Source organism: Megascapheus bottae, chromosome 14 (genome assembly GCF_031878675.1).
Source record: "Megascapheus bottae isolate mThoBot1 chromosome 14, mThoBot2.hap1, whole genome shotgun sequence".
NCBI lineage: Eukaryota > Metazoa > Chordata > Mammalia > Rodentia > Geomyidae > Megascapheus > Megascapheus bottae.
This window is the reverse complement of record NC_143522.1, coordinates 11090384-11117519: the sequence shown is the minus strand read 5'-3', so window position 1 is coordinate 11117519 and position 27136 is coordinate 11090384. Positions and strand designations below refer to the sequence as shown.

The window sequence follows — 27136 nt, the reverse complement described above, 5'->3', positions numbered from 1 at the left end:
GTGTGTGTGTGGGGGGGGGGAATGGCAGAGGGCTGGGAATGCATGAAGAATGCATGAAGCCCTGGGTTTGATTCCTTAGTACCACATGAACAGAAAACGCCAGAAGTGGTGCTATGGCTCAAGTGGTAAGTGTGCTAGCCTTGGGCAAAAGAAGCTTAGGGACAGGGCCCTGAGTTCAAGCCCCAAGACTATCAAAACAAAAAAGGGTGTGTGCTGGGTGTTGGTGGCTAATGCCTATAATCCTAGCTACTCAAGAGGCTGAGATCTAAATATTATAGAGGAAGGAAAAGATAAACAAATACAAAGTTCTAAGAACAGGCTGGAAATGTGGCTTAGTGGTAGAGTGCTTGCCTGACTTGCATGAAGCCTTGAGTTCAATTTATTTTTTCCTGTCATGGGGCTTGAACTCTGGGCCTGGGTGCTATCCCCTAGCTCTTCAGTTCAAGGCTACCGCCTTACTCCTAGAGCCTCAGACCCACTTCCCATTTTCTAGTGATTAACTGGAGATAAGAGTCTCATGTACTTTAGTGCCTGGGCTGACTTTGAACCTCTATCCTCAGATCTCAGCCTCCTAAGAACCTAGGATTATCGGTGTGAGCCACCTTACCTGGCCAGAAAACATTAAGAGAACATAGAGGTGACACTTAAATGTAAAAATACCACTATTTTTAATAAAGGAATTTTATATTATTACTTTAATAATACATTTTCTGGTGATAATTAAGTAACACCCTCCCCTTTCTAGGAAATAAGGTGATAAACAGACTCTTCCTACCTCGCAAATTCCTAATTTAGCTTCCCTGTGTTAAAGTTGTGAAACAGAAAACTCTATTTCAGCACTCCACAGTGAATGCTCTACCCTTGAACTACCTAGGCCAGGAATCAAGTGAATTTAATAAGTTATAGGTTTATTTGTAACAAATGATGTGAAACAATTAAGTATCTTTTCAGTTTCTACCTGTGTGGGGTTTTGTTGGTTTTTTTTGGTTTGTTTTTTTGGCCATCCCTGGGGCTTGAGCTCAGGGCCTAGACACTATCCTTGGACATTTTTTTTTTTGCTAGCCCTGGGGCTTGAATTCAGAGTCTGAGCACTACGTTTGGGCTTTCTCAAGGCTAAAGCTCTACCACTTGAGCCACAGCACCACTTCTGGCTTTTTTCTATGTACGTGGTACTAAGGAATTGAACCGGGGTCTTCATGCATGCTAGCAAGCACTCTACCACTTTTTGCTCAAGGCTAGTGCTTTGCCACTTGAGCCACAGAACTACTTCTAGATTTTTCTGTGTGTGTGGTACTGAGGAATCAAACCCAGGGCTTTGTGCATCCTTGGCAAGTAAGTACTCTACTACTAGGCCACGCTCCTGGTCCCTTCTTGTTTTCTGGTCAGTCATGGGGCTTGAACTCTGGGCCTAGGTGCTGTCCCTGAACTCTACCACTTGAACCACAGCACCACTTCCAGTTTTCTGGTGGTTAATGGAGATAAGAGTCTCATAGACTTTCATGCATGGGCTGGCTTTGAACTGAGATCTTCAGATCTTAGCCTCCTGAGTAGCTAGGATTGCAGGAGTGAGTCTCTGGTGCCTGGCTCCCCTTGTTGTTTTAAGCTTGCTGTGCTCCTTGTAGACAGTGTACAATCAAACCCTTCTATGAGAAATCCTCAAGGTTTATATTACCAAGCAGGTCCTGGCAAGCTTCTGAATCTCTGGCTCAAAAGCTGCTTTTACTTTGCATTGCAAGTCAAAGTCAACAACTTTTTCTATACAACTGGCTATGCTTGTTAAGACATGAACATTAAAATACAGAACAATTAAATGAACAGGTATGGAAGTCTGGTTGGATATATTTTAGACTGTCTCAAACATACCATAACTAAAAGGTGCACAGGGATAGACGCAAAACATATTAAGACTGGTTCTAGATATGATGGAGTAGGCACATTCCACTGTCTCTCTACTGAATGCAGCTACAAAACCTGGATGAAGGGACTGGGAGCATAGAGTGCTTGCCTAGCATGCATGGGGCCCTGGGTTCTATTCCTTGGTACAGCATACACAGAAAAAAGCTGGAAGTGGTGCTGTGGCTCAAGTGGTAGAACACTTATTTTGAGAAAAGCACAAGGACAGTGCCCAGGCCCTAAGTTCAAACCACAGAACTGCCCCCCCCCAAAAAAAAATTGAGATCCTGTCTGAAAACAACAAGTACAAAAAATGGCTAGAGGCCAGGAATGTGCTTGGAATGCACAAAGCCTTGGGTTTGATTCCTTAGTACCACATACATAGAAAAACCCGGAAGTGATACTGTAGCAAGTGGTAAAAAACTAGTCTTGAGAAAGCTCAAGTACAGTGCCCAGGCCCCGAGTTTAAGCCCCAAGACTGGCAAATGGGCCAGGGTATATATGGTACAACAGCAGGGAAGACTACTTAGAAAGTACAAGGCTCTTGAGTTCAAATTCTAATAACACACACACACACACACATACACACACACGTGTATATATGGGGGGAGAGAGAGGAAGAGTGAGGGAGGTGTGGTGCGGTTTGAGTGATAAAAGTGCTTCTCTAGTTCCAATTCTAGAAAAAATTATAAATCAAGGCAGATACAGTTTAGGTAGTTTGCTACTAGAATGTCCTCTACATGTCCCTGTATGAGGCTAGAAAGAACCATTAAAGCAGAGAAATTCTTTGAGAAGTAGCTGATAGATGGTACTTCCTCTTTTACAGCTAGTAATACAAAAACAACAATTTCCTAAGATTATAAAAAAAGATCTTAGGTAATGTAACCTTGAGTCCACAACTCCATCTATCCAGCTATACAAGTATTTTAAAAAAAAAGAAAATTAGGAACTCTGGAAGTAAATTTTAATTATAAGGGAAAAAAAAGTAGACTTCTATTCACAAATAAAATGTAAAAAGGAAACAAAAGAGGCCTATGATCTAGACAAAAGCCATTAAGTAAGTCTAATAAAAGGGAGGAATAAAACTTGACAGGTAAACATACCTTATGGAAAGGAAAAAGGCTTCTTAGCTGGACACCCATTCAAAGGTTCAACAAAGCAGGCGTGGTGGTTCAGGCCTGTAATCCTAACTATTCAGGAGGCTGAGATCTGAGGATCAAGGTTCAAAGCTAGCCCAGGCATAAAAGGACTTGAGACTCTTATTTCCAATTAACCTTTAGAAAAACGGGAAGTGGGGCTTGGCTCAAGAGTAGGGTGGTAGCCTTGAGCTGAAGAGCTCAGGGACAACAAGCCCTATGAAGCCCCTCCCCTCAAAAAAAGGTTCAACACTAATCAGTATAATTTTAAAATTTTAAAACTTGTGAGTACTAAAAGGTATATGACCAGCTAAGTGCAAATTAAGACATTTTATTTACCTATAAAATTGGCATAGTTCGGGCTGGGAGTTTGGCCTACTGGTAGAAAAGGGCTGGGAATATGGCTTACTGGTAGAGTACTTGCCTAGCATGTATGAATCCCTGGGTTTGAATCTTCAGTACCACATAAATAGAAAAATGCTAGTAGTGGCTCAAGTGGTAAGAGTGCTAACCTGAGCAAAATAAACTCAGGGACAGTGCCCAGGCCCTCAGTTCAAGCCCCAGGACTGGCGCACACACACACACACACACACACACACAAACATACAGAAAAATACTAGAAGCAAACAGATTAGATGCTAATATCTGGGAAGTTATCATGAATGATTGATATTATTTGAGAATGCCCTTAAAGATTTATGACTGGTAGTGCTAGGTAGGGGATATGGTGTGTGAATGGATGGTGACCAATTCAAAAGCAAGGTCTGGCTAGTCTTCAAGGAGTTTATCATAAGCATCTGACATTGGCTTTATGGGGACACTTATATCCTAGAGTGCTACTTGTAAATGAAGAGATTCATAAAATATGTAAATACCCCTCTTAGTGTCCTAAGTACACTATAAAATATTAAGATCACTTAGATCATATTACATGAAAATATTTATTATTTAAGACTTTCCATCTTTTTTTTGGGGGGGGGTCAGTCCTAGGGCTTGAACTCTAGGCCTAGGCACTGCCCCCTGAGCTCTTCAGCTCAAAGTTACCACCCTATCCCTTAGCCACAGCCCCATTTCCAGTTTTCTAGTGATTAACTGGAGATAAGAGTTTCATTTTCTTTAGTGCTTGGGCTGGCTTTGAACCTTGATCCTCAGATCTCAGCCTCCTGAGTAGCTAGGATTACCTTTTAAAACTCTTCTATAAATGAAGAGGAAGATAACCAAAAATTAACTTATGTCAAAATATAAGACTTTTCTTTTACTAGATCAAGTAAGGTATGAACAAGACCCTCCACTCAAAGAAAAAAGGCAGAATGCAAAGCTGGGTCTCATGCTTACCTTATAGCACCTGTATTTATAAAGAACCACGAGCAGGATGGTCATGACAACGATGACACTGATCATGATGGCGGCATTCAGAATGGAGTGCAGGGCTCTCTGGCCCACCGTCTCAGTGTCTTCTGTGAATGGGGTGTAGATTCTACAAAACAAAATAAGTAAGTCTAGCTAAGTGTTAATGGGAATCCTAAACCACAGACTCCCTCCAACACCACTATTCGTAGTCTTTAATGAACACTTCAATAGCTTCAGAATAAAAGTAAGTATCTAAGCTATGGAGACAAATTTACATGTAAACCAGGCAGTGGTAGGGGCTCCATCTAGTGGAGGCTTTTTTTTTTAATTTTGCCAGTCCTGGGTTTGAGCTCAGGGCCTGAGCACTGTACTTGGGTTTTCTAAAGGCTAGAGCTCTACCCTTGAGCCACAGCACCACATCTGGCATTTTCTATGTATGTGGTACCGAGGAAACAAATCTTTGCAAGTGCTAGGCAAGCACTCTACCACAAAGCCAACTCCTAACCCCTACAGCCTTTCTAATTAAATGATTACCTCATGTAATGTTCCCCACAACTTTTTTTTTTCCTCCTTGTTCATCGTGGGGCTTGAACTCTGGGCCTGGGCCCTTTCTCTGAGCTCTGTGGCTCAAGGCTCTACCCCTAGTGCTCTACCCCTTTGAGCCACAGAGGTAGTTCCAGTTTTCTGGTGGTTAACTGGAGAAGAAAATCTAATAGAGGGCTGGGTGTGTGGCCTAATAGTAGAGTGCTTGCCTAGCATGCACAAAACCCTGGGCACCACATACATAGAATAAGCTGGAAGTGGTACTGTGGCTCAAGTGGTAGAAAGCTAGCCTTGAGAAAGTTCAAGGACAGTGCCCAGGACTGGCAAAACAAAAAAACAGACCAAGTCATCTGGGTGCTGGTGGCTCATGCGGTAATCCTACCTACTCAGGAAGCGGAGATCTGAGGAGTCTGTGAGACTCTTATCTCCAGTTTTTACCACCAGAAATCTGAAAGTGGCACTGTGGCTCCAAATAGCAGAGCAATAGTCTTGAGCAAAAGAGCTCACAGACAGCATCTCGGCCGAGTTCAAGCCCCATGAACAACAAAACAACAACAACAAAAGGCTAATAGCTTAATTTTTAGAACACTAGGTAGTGTTTTGAACATTTTCCAACTTCTCATTTGTAAACTCCCTCTCAACTCTAGTTCCTAATGATGGAACTAAATGACATCTGAAATGGAGCAATTTTTTAATATTTATTTTTATTTTTTGGTCCCTCAGCCTTCTGGCCGAGTGAAATGGAGCATTTTTCTTGGGAGCCAAGGGCTAACAATAATACCAAGAAATCCACACAAAGCTTTCTAATTCTAGAGAATACCAGTTTGTACTCAATGAATAACTTGTTTTTGCTGATTATAGGTGTCACCCCAAAGACAATCAGAAAGGAAATCACACACTAAGTAATGCAAATAAACATTATTTTCCAATTGTGACAAATGAAAAAGCATAGAATGCTAGGAAAAAGAACACAAGGAAGGATTCAGTAATGTTAGGAGGTAAGAAAAGTTATTTTCTAGGAATTAATAGTTCAGCCAAAATGAAAGATAAGAATTTAATCTACCAAAGTTAGAAAAAGAAAGAGCACTACAGGAACGTACAGCTGCCCATCTTTCCGGGTGTAAAAGCTGACGGACTTGATAGTAGCCACAACCACCACCATGCAGAGAGTCACAGGGACAAAGAGCATGATGACATGTTTGGCTCCATATTTCAACGTCAGCTCTTCATCTTCTTCCTCATCTTGTTCCAGCACCTGTTGTGAGTTACTCTGGGGTTGACCATTAGATACTGGCTCAGGGTTGCCAAGTCTCCGCCTGTCACTGTGCTCCTGCCGTTCTCGACTGTCATTCTAAAACCACAAGGAAAATTCTGTCAGTAAATTACACACTTAGCAGAATATATAACAATTAGGCTTGTGATTAACAACAATGGGTGGTGACCAGTTGAGTTTTAAAAGCTTGAGGCAAGAAAGAACCAATTTATAGGCAGTGGGCAAAAGCCTGAGATCTGAGGATTATGGTTCAAACCAGGCTGGGTATGAAAGTCTATGAGGTTCATATCTCCAATGGACCACCAAAAAACCAGAAGTGGCGCTGTGGCTCAAAGTGGTAGAGCACTAGCCTTGAAGAGAAAAGCTTAGGGACAATGCCCAGGTCCTGAGTTCAAGCCCCACAACTGGCGCCCCCTCCCACAAAATTCCACGTTTAATAATGTAAAATGGGCCAGGAGCTTAGCCTTGTGGTAGAGTGCTTGTCTAGCATGCATGAAGCCCTGGGTTCGATTCCTCCATACTACATACACAGAAAAAGCCAGAAGTGGCCTTGTGGCTCAAGTGATAGAGACAAGTGTTAGCCTTGAGAAAACCCAAGAACAGTGCTCAGGTCCAGTTCAAGCCCCAGGACTGGCAAAAAAAAAAAAAAAAAAGAAGGTATAAAATGACTGTACCAGAGATTAAGATATACAATCCCTGTAATTCTCACAGTTAACCCATCACCACACATTAGCAGTGAGCAAACAGACACAGCTAATGGGCTGCTCTCCCTCATGATGTCATGCCTATATCGTAGCTGCTCAGAAAGCTGAGATCTGGGAATTCCTGTTTAAAGTCAGTCTGGAGAGGCAAATCCTGGGAGATTCTCATCTCCAATTAGCTAGCAAAAAGTGAAGCAAGATCCTGAGATACAAGTACAAAGGAATGGGTAACATTATAACCTCTCTGTACACATTTTTTTTTTTTTTTTTTGCCAATCCTGGGCTTGAGCTCAGGGTGTCCTTGGGTTTTTCCTCAAGGCTAGAGAGCTCCACCACCTGGCCACAGCACCACTTCTGGCTTTTTTTTCCATGTATGTGGTACCAAGGAATTGAACCTGGGTCTTCGTGCATGGTAGGCAAGCACTTAAACACTAGGCCAAACTCCTGGTCCCTATACATAAAATCTTTTTAATAACAGTATCATGAAGGCCAGAGGTTCAAGACGCAGTACACACACATACACACACACGCACACCATGGGAGCTCTGGAGCTTGGTACAGGATGAAGGTATTTTTCATTTCCAATATACCCATCTCACAAGTAATCTTCAAAACTATTTCTAGTATTCTGCTATGATAATACTGAAATTAATATGATCTAGACTTTGAGCCAGGCATAATGGCTCTAATTCCAGCATTTGGGAGGCTGCAGCAGAAGAATCACAAGTTTAAGGCCATTCTAGGCTAGCAAACACCTGCCTCAAAATTGTTTTAAAAAGAACTGGGCAAGCTTGGTACAGTAGCTTACACCTCGAATTCTAGCTACTCAGGAGCCTCAGATCTTAGAATCATGGCTCAAAGCCAGTCTGCTCAGGAAAGTCCATGAGACTTTTCATCACTAATTAGCCACCAAAAAGCCAAAAGTAGGCCAGGCACAGTTGCTCATGCCTGTAATCCTAGCCACTCAGGGGGCTGAGATCTGAGAGTCACGGTTTAAAGTCAACCCAGGCACTAAAGTCCCTGAGACTCTTATCTCCAATTAACTACTAGAAAACTAGAAGTGGCACTGTGGCTCAAGGGGTTTGGTAGTAGCCTTGAGGTTAATTAAGCTGGCTAGAGAGAGAGAGGCATTCTATGTGAATGTGAAGCACATATACTAGGCGGGGAGGTCTAAAGGCCAACTAGCAACAGGAATGTCAAGCTCAGGGCAAAGGTCATGTAGGTGGAAAAAAGCAGTAAAACTTGGTGATAATTAACACAAATATTTGCAGAAGATAAATCAGTGAGAGGGTGACTAACCCCCAAGCATAAGCAGCAGGAGTTGAAAGAACAAGAGAGATAAAGTACAAGATGGAATGAGAATGCCTAGAATTATATAGCATAGAAGTGAAAGAAGGCCTTGATCCAAAGGTGATCCCAACAGTCAGGGAAGGTCAGGGCTGAAAAGACATGGAATCTGCCAGTGGAAAATTTCCTAAGGATCTGTTTTTGTTTGTTTGGGGGGATGTCAGATCTGGAGCTTGAACTCAGAGCCTAGGCACTGCCACTCGACTTTTGTGCTCAAGGCTGGCATTCAATCACTTGGGCCACACCTTCACCTCCAGTTTTTTGTGGTTAATTGGAGGTAAGAGTCTTACAGACCTTTTTACCATAGCTTGCTTTCAACTTAAATCCTTATTTAGATGTCAGCCTCTTGAGTAGCTAGGATTCCAGGTGTGTGCCACAGGTGTCAAGCTTCCCTAAGGAATTTTATAAAATTAGAGCAGTGGGGAGGGAAGTCAGATCACAAACCATACTGGACTGGGAAACGAATGGAAATTGCAAAAGTAAGATAATTTGTGTCTTTCAACACAAAAGAAAGTTTGGTGGTGCTGGGTGCTGGTGGTTCACAACTGCAATCCTAGCTACTTAGGAGGCTAAGATCTGAGGATTGCAGTTCAAAGCCAGTCAGGGCATGAAAGTCCGTGAGACTCTTATCTTCAATTAACCACCAGGAAACCAGAAGTGGCACTGTGGCTCAAGTGGTAGAGGGATACCCTTGAGCTGAAGAGCTCAGGGACAGTGGCCAGAGCCAGAGTTTAAGCCAAATGACCAAAACAAAAAAAAGGTGGGAAAGCATGACTCCAACTCACAAGTTATTTCAGTGCTGTTAAAGAGACTTTGGTGCAGGGCGTTGGGAGAGGAAAATAGGGACAAAAACATGAGAGGGGGTATCAATGTGTGAGATGTAATGCACCTACCACCTGACGATACAACTGTAACCCTTCTATATATTATCCCCAACAATAAAAAATAAAAATAAAAGAAAGACTTTGGGGTACTTGTCAGGTCAAAGTAGAGAAGTGAGACTAGAGGAGACTGAATAAGACAAGGGGATGATAAGCAATAACAGAAGGAAGCAGAGAGAGAAAGGTGCCTTCTAAAGGCACTGGTAGCCTCTTCTGCAGTGTAAAAGGCAGGAAGAATTCCTAAACTTCACAGAAATAATACTTGAAAATCCTAATCATGTAAGGAATGGAAAGGAGATTATACTGACACATATAAGATAAAAAAATAAATAAGCCCTTGCCACCAACCAAGAGAACATTTCCTAAACCCAAGTCAACTCCAGTGGTCAAAACCCAGCAGAGTCAGGGTCCTGGGGAAGGCGAGGTCTGGATGGCAGGGATATAGTGTGGCAGTCTGTGGAGGAGAGTGGAGAAAATTTACACTTCTGTTTCCCTGGAGAAGAAGATGACTAAGTTACTGGCAATACAATTCTAAGCAACTTAATGGAAGAATTAATATTTCTTTTTTTCTTTTCTTTTTTTTTTTGGCCAGTCTCAGAGCTTGAACTCAGGGCCTGAACACTGTCCTTAGGGGCTTTCTCAAGGCCTAGTACTCTACCATTTGAGCTACAGTACCACTTCTGGCTTTTTCTGTGTATGTGGTACCAAGGAATCGAACCCCAGTCTTTGTGCATACTAGGAAAATACTCTACCACTAGCCAAACTCCTGGCCCATGATCAATATTTGTTAAAAACTAAAATGCAAGTAAACCAGGTATCTTAACATAGCATTTGATCATTTAAACAAAGCACTTTCACATAGTCTCATTGATTCACAAAACCAACTTGTCCAAAATCTCATACCAAGAAGACAGCAGAAGCAGGAACCAAATCCTAATCTTGTGCTTCAAAGTCCAGGCTCTTGGTGCAACACCACAGCCCTCCCTTTAAACTGTAAGAACACACTTTAATTAGGGTTGTATCTGGCAGGAAAGAGGCCATCACTCACTCGTTCCACTGGATGCTCTGGTTTATGAACAACTGGGAGCAACCCCACCCTACCTGCCATCAGGTAAAAATGGTCTACTAGATCAGGGGCAGCCCTAACTAACTACACACTAACCTTCTCACTCTCATTCATACTTTGGATACTATTTTTAAGGGGCTTTGTTTTTTGAACTCCCCCTGGGCGAGCTGTCCCCCAGCTCTTCACCTCATGGCTACCACCCTACCCTTGAGCCACAGCACCACTTCCCATGAGAGGTTAATTGGAGATAAGAGTCTCAGGTCCTTCGGTGCCCAGGCTGGCTTTCAACCTTGATCTTCAGATCTCAGCCTCCTGAGTAACTAGGATTACAGGTGTGAGCCAGTGCACCCGGCTTTTTTTTTTTTTTTTGGTTGCTTGTGGGACTTGAACTCTAGGCTTGAGTGCTGTCCCTCAGCTCTTCAGTTCAAGGCTACTGTGGTACCCATTTAGCCACAGCACTGCTTCTGGTTTTCTGGTGGTTAATTAGAGATAAGAGCCTCAGACTTAAGAGCCTGGGCTGGCTTTTGTCAGGTCTGACTGGAAGAAATGACTTCTTCCCTTGCCTCTCTACCCCTGTACCCTGGAAATCCCCGCGCAGCACCTGTAACCCTGGCAACTGGCATGTCTGGGGGCAGTGGGAGGTCCCCACTGAGGTATTTCCCCATCCTTGAGATCACATCCACTTCCGTTGTGCCTATACCCCTCCCCCTTTATAATCACTCACTTCCTGCCCTAAGGTCTCTTGCTCCCTCCCCCCCACCCCCAACTCCATCTTGGGTGGCAGGAGTCTGCTCTTTCCTCATGAAATAAACCCTCTTCTCCTGAACTGCGTGGAGTTTCCTTTCGGCAGACCTTACAGCTTTGAACCACAATCCTCAGATCTCAGCCTCCTGAGTAGCTAAGATTACAGGCGTGAGCCACCGCATCAGGCTTATTTTAGGCTTGTAAAGATATGCATGCATTCAAAATGCTTACACTACATCAATCACAGTTAATGAACAGGTAAGTTTGATATAAGAACAGGAGCAAAATACAGTATTAATCAGTTGGTTTAGACTGTGTGCTGCTCACTCCAGCTCCTCCTATTGGTATTCTAAAAATCAGCTGCAGAATTACTACTGTGTTATATACATGAGTTGTGCATACTCCTGTGATTTCAAAAGAATTCCATGTCATTATATGTTGCTCCTCTCTGGGGCAGCAACACGGGAACGGGGAGAGACACACAGGGCCAGCCTGTAGTCCCCCGGGAGCAGAGCAAGATGGTAAGTGTCGATGACCCAGCCCTCCTCCAATTACTGGGGAAGAAAAAACCACGCTGAGTCAGAAGCAGTGTTAACCATGAAAGCACATCAGATCTCTCTGCTGATCTCTGCTGATCTGATCTGCTGTTCTCTCATGTTCTCTGATGCTCTCATGCCTTTATTGCGTCAGACAATTAGTTATATACTGTTAGGGTAGGAGAAGGTGGGAACTGGGAAGCTAGCCAATAGGAAGAGGGCCTCTGTGCTACCACTAAGAGTCTGGGTGAAGCTTTCAGGTACTGGGCAGGACAGGTGCAGGAAAGCGCGAGAGACCCGCAAAGCTGCGGGGGGTTCAATCCAGTCACGTACACAGAGATGCCTTAAGAGAGGTATGCAAAGGACCGAATGCCTGGACAAAGCCCTTTAATTGCCGCTGAGCCAGAATCAGGCCTCAGAGATGGAGGTCAGGCCCCAACAATTATACATTATAAGCCTTTGTGTTTTTTACTTTGTTCATAAGTTTTTGCAACACTTAAGTTTATAATTTTGAGAAACTAAGTATGAACGTGGATGAAAATTTTAAAGATGGAGACCGCAAATTCTAATGCTTTTCAACATATACACATGCACACAGTTATAATGAATGTTGACAAATATCCTATCCTCTATCACAGTATTTTATGCACATATTTGTATAGGATAGTCAACATGACTTAGGAGTTAAGAATCCATTATACTTGGGCCGGGAGTTTGGCCTAGTGGTTAAAGTGCTTGCCTAGCATGCACGAAGACCCGGGTTCGATTCCTTGGTACCACATACATAGACAAAAGCCGGAAATGGTGCTGAGGCTCAAGTGGTAGAGTGCTAGCCTTGAGAAAGTCCAAGGACAGGGCTCAGGCCCTGAGCTCAAGCCCAGGACCGGCAAAAAAAAAAAAAAAAAAGAATCCATTATACTGATGGATTTATGGTTTCAATATTATTTTGTAGCTAAAATGAGTATGTAATTTATAAAAGGGTTCAGTCCTCAGGTGAAGAGTGTAGCTCAGTAGTGGTAGAGCATCTGCCTAGCATGCCCAAGGTATTAAGAGTTTGCATCCTAGCAATGCAAAATAAAAATAAAAAATAAAAATAAAACAGAGAAAAAGTCAATCCTATAAGACTTTATTATTTGGATTTCCATAATTAGAAATGTATAGTCCTAAGCCTGTATTGTAGCATGCAGTGGAAAAGTAGTCTATCCATAGACTTGGCAGATTAAGTGGAAAACTTGAAAATATTTATTAATTATAGGCGATGTTTCCAACAACAGTCAGAATTCCACCTAACATTTGCCCCAGCTCCATGATTGTCTGGGAGGTGTAACCATGGGGCTAGAACCAAGGAAGGCTGCCATTTCCCAGAACAGTTGATATAACAAGCTAGAGACTATTTAACATTTATGGGGCCATAGTGTTAGGCTTCAGCTTACTATTTCTAGACAAATAAAACTCTGTGCCTAAGATTTCCAACTTTACTGCTATGCAAAAGCCAGTATGGTCTACAGTTTCATTTCTTTCCTCACTTCACTTGGACCTAAGGAGGAAAACAACTTCATTACTGTAGACAGTACAATAACACCGTCAGAGGCTGATTAGGCCTGTGGATCTGATTTAAATTATATTGTTAATTTTTTTCCCCAGTCTTGGGCCTTGAATTCAGGGCCTGATCCCTGTCCTCAGGCTTTCTCAAAGCTAGAGCTCTACCACTTGAGCCCCACTGCATCGCTTTCAGCTTTTTTCTATGTGTGTGGTACTGAGGAATTGAACCCCGGTCTTTGTGCTTGCTAGGCAAGCACTCCAGCAAGCACTCTACCACTAGGCCAAACTCCTCCTGCCCCATATTGTTAATTTTTTTTCACCTAATTTTATATAGCCTATTTGAACTTAAAACACTATATTTAGTTTTGCACTGTGTATAATGCCAGATAGCCAGTAAAGAAAACAATCTTAGCACTGCCACGCCTGGTGATACATAGCTGTAAAACCAGTACTCAGGAAAGTAAGCCAGGAGTTTGAGGCCAGCTTGGGCTACATTATAAGAATCTGTCTTTCAACCAACCAATTTGGCTATTAATCAAACAGCAAATAAAATACTCATCCCACAGAAGAGTAAGACAGGTAGGTATTAAATAATATAGACCATGAGGTGCTTATGACTTAGGAAGTTGGAGAAAAGTTCATTTGAGGGGGTGATATTATATATGTCAAGAGGAACCATGTCTTTCCTTTTTATTTTTGGCCAGTCCTGGAGCTTGAACTCAGGGCTTGAGCATTCTCTCTGGCTTTCTCAAGGCTAGTGATCTGCCACTTGAGCCACAGCACCACTTTCAGCTTTTTCTATGTATGTGATACCAAGGAATCAAAGCCGGGTTTTCACACATACTAGACCAGCATTCTACCACTAGACCAGACTCCTGGCCCTTTTCTTTAAGCATATATTAATAATACAAAGAAGTTTCACTGTGATAGTTCCATATATAAGGTATTATGATCAAATTCACTCCCTTGATTACTTTTTTTTTTCCTGCCCCCCCCTCCCATTTTTTTTTTTTTTTTTTTGGTCAGTCCTGGGGCTTAAACTCAGGACCTGAGCATTGTCCTTGGACTTTCTCAAGGTTAGAGCTCTACCACTTGAACCACAGCACCACTTCCGGCTTTTTCTATGTATATAGGGTACCAAGGAATCAAACCCAGGTCTTCGTGTATGCTAGGCAAGTACTCTATCACTAGGCTAAACTCTAGGTCTCCTTGATTACTTTCTTATCCATCTCTCAATTTTTTTTAACTAGTTCATTATTTTATTTTTGTATATCCTAATAAAATTCTTCAAATTCTTCCCATGTCTTGAATAGCCCTGAGGACTGGGAAGTATATGAGTTGTACAGTGCTTGACCAGTATGAAGAAGGCCCTGGATTCAATCTTCATTGTCACAGGAGAAATAAAAAAGAAAACAAGACAAACCAGCCCTGTGCCACAGTACCACATGGTATAACACTTCACTCTCAACTGTAATTCAAAAACTACTAATAGTTAGCAAAGTACAAGCCTGCCCAGACCCTCAGCATCTCTTCTAGGTAAATGAGCTCACAATCTGGCAAGGGAAGTTTCAGAAGCTGACACTGTACCTGGCTACGTACACTATTGCTCAGGTGGCTGTCCTCAGACATCTGTGCATTCTGGAAGTAGGACAAGGGCGCAGGTAACTCTGTCATTGGAGCAAATGTATAGAAATACTTCTTCACAGAAAACAAGGTGTCTCGGGGTTCTGGAAGGGAAAAATACCACACTTACATTTTAAAGAACTTTCATGAATTATATTCATCAGAAACAGTCATTTCTTTCATGCGTTGTCTTCCAAGCCAGGCTAGCTAAGGACTATGAGAACTCTCACTGGCAGGCTCCTGAATTAGGTGTGAAATAGGATTTTGATTTCACCAGGCTGCCCGTGGTTGGTTAAATCCTAATAAATCCACCCACACAAACCAATACAAAGCTAATTAGCAAATCAGAAATGTGTTAATTTGAAAGGTGGGCATGGTGGCTCATGCCTGAAATCCTAGCTACTCAGGAGGCTGCGATCTGAGCATCAAGGTTCAAAGCCAGCCCAGGTACCAAAGGAACTGAGACTCTTATCTCCAATTAACCTCTAGAAAATGGGCTTGGCTCAAGGGTAAGGTGGTAACCTTGAGCTAAAGAGCTCAGGGACAAACCCAGGCCTAGTTCAAGCCCCATGACCCTAAAAAAAAGGAAGAAAAGAAGAAAGGAAGGAAGGAAGGAAGGAAGGGAGGGAGGGAGGGAGGGAGGGAGGGAGGGAGGGAGGGAGGGAAAGAAAATGGAAAATGGGGCTTGGCTCAAGGGTAGGGCTGTAGCCTCGAGCTGAAGAGCTCAGGGTAGTGTCCAGGCTGAGTTCAAGCCCTATGACCCACAAAAAAAGAAAAAAAAAAGTCTTAATTGGGCATACTCTTTGGCTGACAGGTTCAACGTCAGCTCAAAACATCTCTTTGGCAATAAAGATCTCAAACTAAATAATATACCTATAAACCAACCTACCCAGGAAGCCGAGATCTGAGGATTATGGCTCAAAGCCAACGTGAACAGCAAAGTCCCCTAAGACTCTTATCTCCAATATGAAAAAAAAAAAAAAGAAAAGCTGAAAGTAAAGTTGTAGCTCAAGTAGTACAGCATTACAGCATTATCCTTGAGCAAAAAAAACAAAAAACAAAAAACAAAACCTCAAAGACAGTGCCTAAGACGTAAGTTCAAGCCCTAGGACTGACACACACGCACACGCACACACAAAATATCAAACCTTAAATATAAAAGATCCTTAATTACCTCAGACTTAGAGCAAAGGGAGTTAAATGCTTTTTAGGAATGTTTTCAACATTTTATTTTCTATGCTGACACCAGCACTTTTTAATCTAAATTTTATTGTAAAGGTGATATACAGAGGGGTTACAGTTACATAAGTCAGATAATGAGAACATTTAACATTGGCATTTTTGTATCTCTATAAAATTATGTCTAACCCAAAATTCTATTATATCATTTAACCCTTATCACATGTCCCAAAGCAAGGTGAACAAGAAACATGTTTATTTATGAAAATGGAGTGGCGCCTAGCCATGTAGCTCAATGGTAGAACATGTTTAGCATGTGTCCTGCATCTCAAAATTTAGCATGTGAGGGCGTGTCTCAGATTCAATCTCTAGTAACCCCCCCCCACCAAAAAAAAAGCAGAAGGGGACTCAGAGAATTCAGGGACTTGCTTCAGAACACACAAGTAGATGAGAGTAGAAATTATTGATTCCTGCCGTCCCTCCAACCTCAGATGTGTGATCCAGCAGTTTATTTTACAGTCAGGATGTCTCTCACACCTTACCCTCCTGGAGGCCAAGTGCCTACTCGCCTATGTTACCTTAATTCCATCACTCAATTGTTTAGCACTTTGATCTTTCCTTTCCATAGAAAATCGTCTCACATCTGTAATCCTAGCTAATTAGGAGGCTGAGATCTGAAGACTGCAGTTCAAAGAGAGCCTGGGCATAGAAGTTCATGAGACTCTAATCTCCAACTAACCACCAGAAAATCAGAAGTGGTGCTGCAATTCAATTTGGTAGGGTTCTAGCCTTGAGCTGAAGAGCTCATGGACAGAGGCCAGGTCAAGAGTTCAAGCCCCACAACTGAACAAACAAACAAAAATCTTCAGAAATACAGAAGAAGAGACATCTATTTACACACTTAAGCATTGTTCTGATCTATACATGCTACCTAAAGTTTCTTCATACAGGGGCTGAGTATGTTGCTCAATGGTTAAGAGTCTTTGCCTAGTCTACGTATGAGAACCTGCGTTATATGTCCATAACCATAAAAAAATGAGAGGGAGAGGAGAGGGAGGGGGGAGAGAGGAGGAGAGGAGGAGAGGAAGAGAGGGAGAGAGGGAGAGAGGGAGGGAGGGAGAGAGGGAGGGTGAGAGAGGGAGGGGGAGAGGGGGAGGGGGAGAGGGGGAGGAGGGAGAGGGGGAGAGAGGGAGAGGGAAGGGGGGAGAGAGAAAACACCATAAATAAAATAAAAAAACTTTAGGGGAAAAGGACTTATCAGTGCATAGTAAAGGGGCAAGTAAAAACTCCAAGTAGTGTGATGGCCAATGCAGGGTCTCCAGGCATCCAGAGAAATTCTAGACTTCTTTGATGTTCTCAAGATCAATACTGCAGAGGGAGCTGCCTTCACATGGAGCTCTGAAGGGAGCAGAAGTAGGCAGCAGGAGTTTGGCCTAGTGGTTAAAGTGCTTGCCTAGCATGCATGAAGACCGGGGTTCGATTCCCTCGGTACCACATACATAGAAAAAAAGCCAGAAATGGTGCTGAGGCTCAAGTGGTAGAGCTCTAGCCTTGAGAAAGTCCAAGGACAGTGCTCAGGCCCTGAGCTCAAGCCCAGGACTGGCAAAAAAAAAAAAAAAAAAGAAGTAGGCAGCAGGGCCAGCCAACGGAACAAACACACACTGTTGATAGAAATAAAGGACCAGCTGATTTTGGTCCCATCACAGCTGAAAACAACTGATGACTGCAAGAAGGTCAATGACCCCACTCACTGTTCATGCAATGCAGCAAAGGCACACAACAGTCACAGGTCTTACAACAGTCACAGCTGAGCCTCTGACGACCACAACAACCTAATCTTGAGCTTGCTTCAATGTCTCTAAGCTACTTGTTTAGTTTCTTTCACTTATAAAATAAGTTTAACAAGGATTTTTTGCCGCCTCTGAATTGTGATACTAATAATTTTCAAGGTCCAAATATGTTTCTGAGTTTTCTTCTTACAAACATTTGTAATCAGTCTTATTACTCTGCCAACTTTTACTTGGCAAGCAGCACAAGTACTGATTATATGGGTGGGCTGGAGAAGCCTCTACTTGGGACCCCAATTTTATTTGTGTGTGTGGATGAAACCCAGAGGCTCTAGGAGCATAAGCAAAGACTCTATCTCTGAGCCACATTCCCAGCCCTCTGCATAGATTTCTTTTTTTTAAATTAGTTCTGTATTTAATTTGATTGAGACAGAGTCTCAGGATTTACCTTAATGCTGGCCTTGAACTCACAATCAAGCATCTGACTGACAAATACTAGAAATTCAGGACTGTGCTACTACACCTGGCTCTGCTTATTATAAAGGCTCAGATTCAAATGCAAATATAACCAAATCAAATTTTTCTATAACAGAAAGAAAAATAACTTAAAAACTTCTGAAATACACTCTGGAAAGATTTCTAACCTTTAAAATATCAAAAGAAAATTCCTCATCCCTGTGACTTTTTGACAGTGGTTGATGCTAAAAAGAGCAAGAATGGTGATACATCCTATTTAGTTATTTTCCTCCCCGGTTCCATCCCACTCCACCTCTGTGAACCATCTGTGATAGATTAGGTCATTATTCAGCAAACACTTCTTCCATCCATTCCTCCCATCCCCAAAGGAAAAAACAGTCTACCCTACACATCTTCAGCTTTAGTATCCTTGTATTCAACTAATCAAAGATCAAACTTGAGTTGGTGGCTCATGCCTGTAATCCTAGCTACTCAGGAGGCTGAGATCTGAGGATTAAGGTTCAAAGCCAGCCCAGGCATAAAAGGACCTGAGACTCTCATCTCCAATCAACTTCTAGAAAACAGGAAATGGGGTTTGGCTCAAGGGTAGGACAGTAGCCTGAACTGAAGAGCTCAAGGACAATGCCCAGGCCCAGGGGTAGGGCGGTAGCCTTGAATGAAGAGCTCAAGGACAGCGCCCAGGCTGAGTTCAGGCCCCATGACCCACAAAAATCAATCAATCAATCTTTTTTTTTTTTTTTTACCAGTCCTGGGCTTGAGCTCAGGGCCTAAGCAATGTCCTTGGACTTTCTCAAGGCTAGAGCTCTACCACTTGAGCCTCAGCACCATTTCCAGCTTTTTTTCTGTATGTGGTACCGAGGAATCGAACCCGGGTCTTCGTGCATGCTAGGCAAGCACTCTACCACTAGGCCAAACTCTCGGCCCCTCAATCAATCTTATTTGACAAAAAATAAAACAAAACAATTCTATCTGTACTGAAGATGTAAAGACTTTCTCCTTGTCATTATAGCATTATTTATCATCTACAAATAACATTGAATAACTATGTACATAACATTTGCATTTGTATTGGAATCTGAGATGATTTATAGGGTACTAGAGGATTGGGTAGCTTATAGCTATAGTATTGGGGCTTGAACTTGGGGCATTGTCCTTTAGCTTTTACACTCCAGGCTAATGCTCTCCCAACTGCTTGAAACACATTTCTACTTCTAGCTTTTGCTGGTTATTTGTAGAGTTTCATAATCTTCCCTGCCTGGGCTGGCTTGGAACCATAATCCTTAGTCTCAGTTTCCAGAGTAGCTAGAGCTATACTTCAGCCACTGACACCTGACCTTGATTCTTTTTGTCTTGCAATGCTGAGGATCAAACTCGGGTCCCTTCACATACTAGGTAAACAAGCATTCTACCACCAACTATGTCCTCATCCCTAAAATACGACATCATTTTATATAAGCACTGAAGTATAATAAGATTTTGGTATCTGGTGTCAAGGGACTACTACATTTCTTTTTTTTTTTTTGGCCCCCTTCTCTTTCTGGCCCCGCTCGCTCCGGCCCCGCTCCCTCACGCTCCCTCACGCTCGCTCCTGGCCCCGCTCGCTCCGGCCCCTTCTCGCTCTGGCCCCGCTCGCTCCGGCCTCGCTGGCTCTGGCCTCGCTGGCTCTGGCCCCGCTCGCTCCTGGCCCCGCTCCCTCCGGCCTCGCTGGCTCTGGCTTGGCTCGCTCCCGCACGCTCCGGCCCTGCTCGCTCCGGCCCCGCTCGCTCAGGCCACCACTCGGTTGGGCTCCGCTTGCTTGCTTTCGCTCTCTGTCGCTTGTTGCAGTCTCGTCTCTGGCGCTTCCGGCTTGGTTGTGTATGTGGGATACCGAGGAATCGAACCCGGGTCCTTGTGCATGCTAGGCAAGCACTTTAACCGCTAGGCCAAACTCCGGGGCCCCTACTACATTTCTTGTAGTGACACTGGGCTTGGTTTTTGTGAAGGGTGCAGCCTCCTAAACCTAAGCCTGGGCATGATCACAACTTGGCTTTGGTCAATGAAATCTTAGCAGATGTGATGCTAGCAGACACTTGAACTATGCTGTGAAGTTGGCCTTCCCTCCTGCACATTTGATGTGCCCTGAGAAGAATTTAGCACAGATACCACTCCCTTCAGCCTAAGCCCCAGAAGATGCAAATGGTCCCAGCTAATCCACACCTACACCTTGAAGCAGAGTGAGAGAGAAACCTTTGGGGGATGTCTGTTATATAGTTATTGTAGCAACTTGTTTTAAAATAATGATACTGCTGGCTCAGAAGATGGAATCCGGTCTGTATCTGAAACCTTTATGAATTTAGAAGTCAGTTTCTGAATCTTTCAAAGGTAATATGAGGGTTGGGAATGTGATTTAATGGTAGAGTACTTGGTCTTCTTCAGTATCCCCAAGTATCTTTGAATCACCCAAATCAAACACATTAAGTCTTCAGTGAAACCTGAACAATCTTGAAGTATGTAAGATAACCTTAGCTAGGTAATAGCTGTTAAATTTCTCCTGTTAAATTAACTAATGAAGCACGTTTTGGTGTTTGTAGTTCAGAAATATGGATATGGAGCTATGGTCTTGTACCATCATGTTCCCTCCCTCTCCTTTTTCCCTTCTCCTTCAAGACAGGACCTTGGAGTATTGCCCAGGCTGGCCTAGAGCAAATAGGCCCAAGTAATCCTCTGGCCTTTACTTCCTCAGTAGTTGGAACTACATGTATGCACTATTACTCCTGTCTTAAGCAATTAACTAGAAAGACTATTTCCCCAAAATGTTACTTAATTTCAATAAATCTCTAATAAAGACATGAATACCATGAGTGACTATTGTGAGAACAAAAAGAAAGAAGCCCCCATCCCTTTTCTTTCCAGACTCTAGAAACAGCAAACCTAGATAATGTAGTGGGTCTAGGGAAGAGCAAACACATGGGGCATGTTCTAGTAATGTCAGTCAAGCTTTTCTCAGAAAACCAAACAATGGGATGTGGTTGTCTTTCTACTAGTTACTAAGTCTGCTTCTGTAACTACATGCTTGCTTAAATGGGGAGATATCAGCTATGGTGTAATGGCCTATGGTCAAGGAAAACTGCAAAGTTTCTGGAGTGTAATTATGCTGTCTTTAGGAATCATGGTGATAATGTGAAAAATGAGCCAATATTCTGTTAACCTAACCAATGAATTCCACTTCTGTAAATGCTTGCTTGCTTTTGACTTGCTTGACCACCTGTGAGTGGTATGTGCAGCTTTTGTGCTTTAAAAAAACCTGAGCTAGGGCCGGGAGTTTGGCCTAGTGGTTAAAGTGCTTGCCTAGCATGCACGAAGACCCGGGTTCAATTCCTTGGTACCACATACATACAAAAAAGCTGGAAGTGGTGCTGAGGCTCAAGTGGTAGAGCTCTAGCCTTGAGAAAGTCCAAGGACAGTGCTCATGCCTTGAGCTCAAGCCCAGGACTAGCAAAAAAAAAAAAACCTGAGCTAAACCAGGCGCAGTAGCTCACACCTATAATCCTAGTTACTTAGGAAGCTGAGATCTGAGGATCGAAGTTCAAAGCCAGCCCGGGCACTAAAGTCTGTGAGACTCTTATCTGCAATTAACCACCAGAAAACCAGAAGTGTTGTTGTGGCACTCAGCCCCATGTATGGTGGAAATAAACTTTTTTCTTTTCCATCTCCGTGAGTGGTGATCTTGCTGCTTGTTGGGTATACTACAACTGTCTGAAATCTTCTGCAGAAATCAATAGAACACAGCTAATTTTAATTAAAAAGTGGTTACTTACTGGGCCAGGAGTATGGCCTAGTGGTAGAGTGCTTGCCTAGCATGCACGAGGATCAGGGTTTGCTTCCCCAGTACCCACATACATAGAAAAAAGCCAGAAGTGGTGCTATGGCTTAAGTGGTAGAGCACTAGCCTTGAGAAAAGTCCATGGACAGTGCTTAGCCCTGAGTTCAAGCCCCAGGACTGGCCCCTCAAAAACTGGTTACTTGTATTCAATTAATTTGCCAACCTCTTGGCTATACTCAACATTGTCTGAATTCTTCTTTGGCTTAACTTAAACAAGGAACTGAAAGAAGAATGTGAACCAAACATTAACACTCTTTATGGCACTATGGCTCATGCCTGTAATTCCAGCTACTTAGGAGGCAGTGATCAGGAGGATAATGGTTCAATGGATCAAGGGCAAAGAGGGAAAACCCATCTTAACTGACAAGCAGGTGTGGTGAAATGTGTCTGTTACCTCAGGACTGACAGGTAGAATGACTGCAATGTGAGGCCTGTTCTAGGCAAAAACACAAAACTCTACCTAAAAAATAACTAAACAAAAAACAAAACAAAACTGAGGGCATAACTCAAGCGGTAGAAGGCCTGCTTAACAAGTTCCTTTAAGATCCCTACTTCAAATTGCAGTACTTTCTCCCCGCACCTTTTTTTTTTTTTTTTTTTTTTGCCAGTCTTGGGGCTTGAACTCAAGGCTTGGCCATTGTCTTTGGGCTTTCTCAAGAATAGTGCTGTACCACTTGAGCCATAGCACCACTTGTGCCTTTTTCTTTGTATATGTTACTAAGGAATCAAACCCAGGGCTTTGTGCATGTTAGGCAAGCACTCTATCACTAGGCCACACTCCTGCCCTCAAAACGCAGTACTTTCAAAAAACAAACAACAAAATCCTACAAGCATTGGCTTTCTCCTGTAATCAGACACTGTGAAAGATGCGGGGGATATAACGGAATCAGGTTTTGCTTCTGTTAATACTTAAAGAGCTTTCTTAGTGATACTGTACTCTTGTGGCTCTGTTTCTACCACATTCAATTCTCTTCAGCTGCTTCCTTCCACTGTTCATGCTGAGTGTTCCTATGTGTCTGTCCCTTAAGCATATCCTCTACGCCTTCAACATCAACCAGTCTATATAAAGTGAGTCATGTTTAGAGCTCAGGTCCTGGACCCCAGGACATTGTCACCCACTGACATTTCAAAAGTGATACTTCCCCAACCACTTCCTCATCAGTTCTTTTCCCCCAACTTCCTTATTTCTGAAATGGCCTTTTCCCATTGTCTAAACTTAAAAACTCCTGGGTCCACTTTACCCTTTCTGCCTTGCTCCTCAACTGGTTGCCATGTCCTGATCACCTAAGGCTCTATCAACGTATCAGAAATCAAACCCTCATTTAATTTTCTGAATCATGTAGAAAGAAGTAATTGCAATAACCTTCTGCACTGCAGACCCCGCTACCAGTCTGATGTGCATAAAACCAACGACTGAACTGCAACAGCGTTACTTACATAAGGAAGACTGAAAGGGACGAAAAGGCAAAAAAAAAAAAAAAAAAGTGAAAACCTTAGCAAACCTGGGGCACACAGTACCGTGACAGTCTACAGAGGAAGGAGGGAGCATTAGAGCCGTCTTCCGCCTGGCCAGCAAGACCAGGGGAACTCAGCCGCGACTGTCACTCACTTGGGGACAGAAAAACTCAGGACTCACTTTTTTCAGGCTGCCCCGGGCAGGCGCTGCCCCTTGTCCCGCTGTATCCCCGGTCAAAGCGGCCACTCTCCCGGCTCCCGGAGCCACCCGGTATAGGCCCGGGTTTCCAGACCGAGGCTCTGAGGGAGTTCTTCCTGCAACTTGGCCGCGCCGCTCGGAGCCCGAGAAACCGGCCGCCTCACCTAGCTCCCCCGCGGGGCTTCCTCGGTCTCAACCCGGCCGCGCCCCGCCCCTCAGCCTCGGGGACACCGGCTCCGCGGCCCGCAGCCCGCGGCCACAAAGGACCGGGCCCAACCCGCGGCCGCCCGTGTCCGTTCCGGGTCAGGGGCGCTCCATACCGCTGCCCACTCGGACTCCCAATCACGCACCTTCTCCTTCTCGTCTGGGGCCGCCCGCCCGCTCGCAGCGAGATTTCCTCTGGAGCCGCCGCTGTTTTGTTTCCGATGTGAAATCGCGGCCCTCAAAGCTGTCCGTCCCAGGCCCCGCCCTGGAGGCCTCACCCGTGTCGTCATTTCCGGCTCTGGCGTCGTTGGCAAGAGAAGAGGCGGAGCTTCCGGCAACGCAAGCAAGATTGCACCCGGCGCACTTGGGACCAAGGCTGAAGTCCCGGGCTGGGTTTGCGTCTCGCACGCTGAGCAGGCTCCGTGTTTCTCCGTCTGCAAGTGGTGGCATCACAAACCACTCTAAATGTGGACCAGCTCTGTCGCTCTATCTCCTTTTCCAGCATTCTCCTAAGTTCTCCGCTCCAAGTTTGAGAACCAAGGTAAGCTCTCAGACAGCGCAAATGGGTCCTGTTTAGAAATGCCAAACCTAACAATATCTGGCTTATGGTTTGCAGTCACTCGATTTTTTCTTGCATCCGCCAAATTTTACCCAGTCTGTATCACTGTTATCCAAGATGTGACAGAGACCTACCTATCGCTCTCGCATTTATCTGCAATTCAAAGTTTAAAAAAAGGGGGGCCGGAGTTTGGCCTAGTGGTAGAGTGCTTGCCTAACATGCACGAGGACCTGGGTTCGATTCTTCAGTACCACATACATAGAAAAAAGCCGGAAGTGGTGCTGAGGCTCAAGTGTGAGAGCTCAAGCTTCGAGAAAGTCCAAAGACAAAGACAGTGCTCAGGCCCTGAGCTGAAGCCCAGGACTGGCAAAAAAAAAAAAACCCAAAAAACAAAAACAACAACAACAACAAACAGGTATTCCACCACACTTTAATCTAGGGTGAATGAGGTAATGTTGAAATCCATAAGTAATCAGGAAACTAATGTGCAGTTCCTTAGCATGCACAAGACCTTAGGGTGAAATCTGCAGTACTGGCTTTGGAGGGAGGATGCAACACTAGAGGTGTTGACACAATAGTGAGCCTGAGCTACACAGCAAGTTGCTTGAGATACATAGTATTCAAAATCAGGCCTATTTTCTCCCTAAAAAAAAAAAAAAATGCTGGGGCTGGGCTGGCCTAGACCCTGGGTTTAATTCTGCAGTACCAAATAAAGTGAAGCTGGAAGTGGCGTTTTGGTAGTGGAAGAACACTAGCCTTGAGCACAGAGAAGCTCAGAGACAGAGCCCAGTCCCAGAGTTCAAGCCCCAGGACTGGCAAAGGAAAAAAATCTCAGACTGGAAATGGTTGTGCATGACTATAGTAACAACAGTGAGGAAGGGAATTTTGAGGTAGGCAGCCTTCGCTATGCAGACCATATACCCCTACCTTCAGGGTACTTGTTCAACATTACTCAGTAGCTTCCACACATTAAAAAAGTGGGGAGCTATAAGAGGGAAGTGTTGTTTACCTTCATTTAACAGGTAAAGTTTGAAGGGCTAGGGTATCTAAATTTCTCACTTTTGCTTCCATCTTATCATAAGACACGTTTTTACCACTTGGTTCACTTGTATGGGGGGAGAATCACAACAAAGAGCAGTTCATGTAAACAAATATAGACAAATTCTGTGTTTTACTTTGATTACAAAATCTGTAATACAAAAAAAAAAAAACCTATCAAACATCTCAGGTTTCCACTAGTACATGGAATGGCATCAACTAAAATAGGTTGAATTGGAATTCAAACAGTTGATAAACACATACTAAAAGAATCTTTAGGGCAGGGAGTTTGGCCTAGTGGTAGAGTGCTTGCCTAGCATGCATGAAGACCCGCATTCTATTCCTTGGTACCACATTACATAGCCGGAAGTGATGCTGAGTCTCAAGTGGTAGAGCTTTAGCCTTGAGAAAGCCCAAGACTGGCCAAAAAAAAACAACAAAGAAAGAATCTTTATGGTAATCCCTCCCCCTCCCATTTGAACTCTGGGCTTCCCACCTGCTCAGCTCAGCATACTTGCTTGATTCGTGCTATACCATTGAGCCATGTCTACAGTCCGTTTTTGTTTGTTTTTTTTTTTGCTGGTGCATTGGAGATGGGAGTCTAGTGAGCTTTTTTGGTCCAGACTGGCCTCAAAACTCAACATTTAATCAGCTGGGTGTGATGACTCATACATGTAATCCTTGCTACTCAGGGGGCTGAGATCTGAGGATCAAGGTTCAAAGCCAGCCCAGGCCCAGGAGACTTTTATCTCCAGTTAACCTCTAGAAAATGGGAAGTGGGGCTGTGGTTCTAGGGTATCACCCTACCCTTGAGCTGAAGAGCTCAGGGACAATTCTCAGACCGAGTTCAAGCCCTATGACCCAGAAAAACAAGCTCAACCTCCTGAGTAGCTAGCATTACAGGTATGTGCCACACTCACAAGATAACCAAGTTTTTAAGCTAGCGGGTCAATTGTAGGTGGAGGGAGAAAAAAATGACTTTCAGTTTGCTTTTAACCACCAGTGATGACATGGACAGTTTAAAACTAAACTGGGCATACTTATAAAGTTTCAATTTTAAAAAATAATTGGGGCTGAGATGTAGTTCAGCGGCAAGGTGCTTGCCTATCAAGTACGATGTCCTGGGATCAATTCCCAGTATCTAAATAAATAAATAGGCCTAATAACACTTGTCCTAGTTTCTCAGGAGGGCCAAACAGAAGTGTTCCAAACTTGGGAGTGGGGCAAATAATAAAACAAACGGTGGCAAACCCAGTAAGTAGTAAATGTTGAAAGATGAAACATTCAGAGTGCTGGTGGGCCTGAAGTGACTACATATGAGCTAGTCTGATACCAGGTTGAATCCTGCTAAATCAAGAAAAGAACTCTCTCTCACACCACACACACAGGCATATTTCCTATAGAAAGCAAATTTGAGATGTGTTATTTCTAAGACTCAGTGGTTAGCTATCTTCTCCCCATATTTCCAATTTATTGAAAGCATTTGCTTCCTTATACTGGGACCTTTTAGAGGTAGACTCATTTTGTATTTCTAGCCTTAGGCTCTGAACATGTCACTTTTTTTGCAAATTCTGGGACTTGTACAAGTTCAATCCCCATGACCCACATAAAAAGTAGCCAGGCTTGGTGGTATCAGTCTGAACTATCAAGCAAAAGTAAGCTCTTTTAAAAAAAAAAAAAAATGTTGCAGGGTGTGGCGGTTCATGCCTGTAATCCTAGCTACTCAGGAAGCTGAGATCTG

At 43.5% G+C, this 27136-nt stretch overlaps 1 protein-coding gene across 3 annotated transcripts in view; it reads right to left on the bottom strand.

Annotated features, from left to right (window-relative positions):
* Nucleotides 1-24098, bottom strand: part of Psen1 (presenilin 1) — a 40009-nt gene extending 15911 nt beyond the window's left edge. Inside the window, exons 1-4 of one of the 3 annotated variants that reach the window (XM_090344419.1) lie at nt 23945-24098; nt 14600-14739; nt 6023-6273; nt 4365-4506 (exon numbers count right to left, since the gene is read on the bottom strand). In XM_090344419.1, coding sequence (XP_090200545.1) covers nt 4365-4506; nt 6023-6273; nt 14600-14686 — 480 coding nt within the window. In that variant the 5' untranslated portion in view covers nt 14687-14739; nt 23945-24098. Of the gene's footprint in view, nt 1-4364; nt 4507-6022; nt 6274-14599; nt 14740-23576; nt 23784-23944 lie in introns of those variants that run through there. The other 2 variants (XM_090344421.1, XM_090344420.1) reach the window with 2 other exon arrangements.
* Between the last annotated feature and the right edge of the window lie 3038 nt (nt 24099-27136).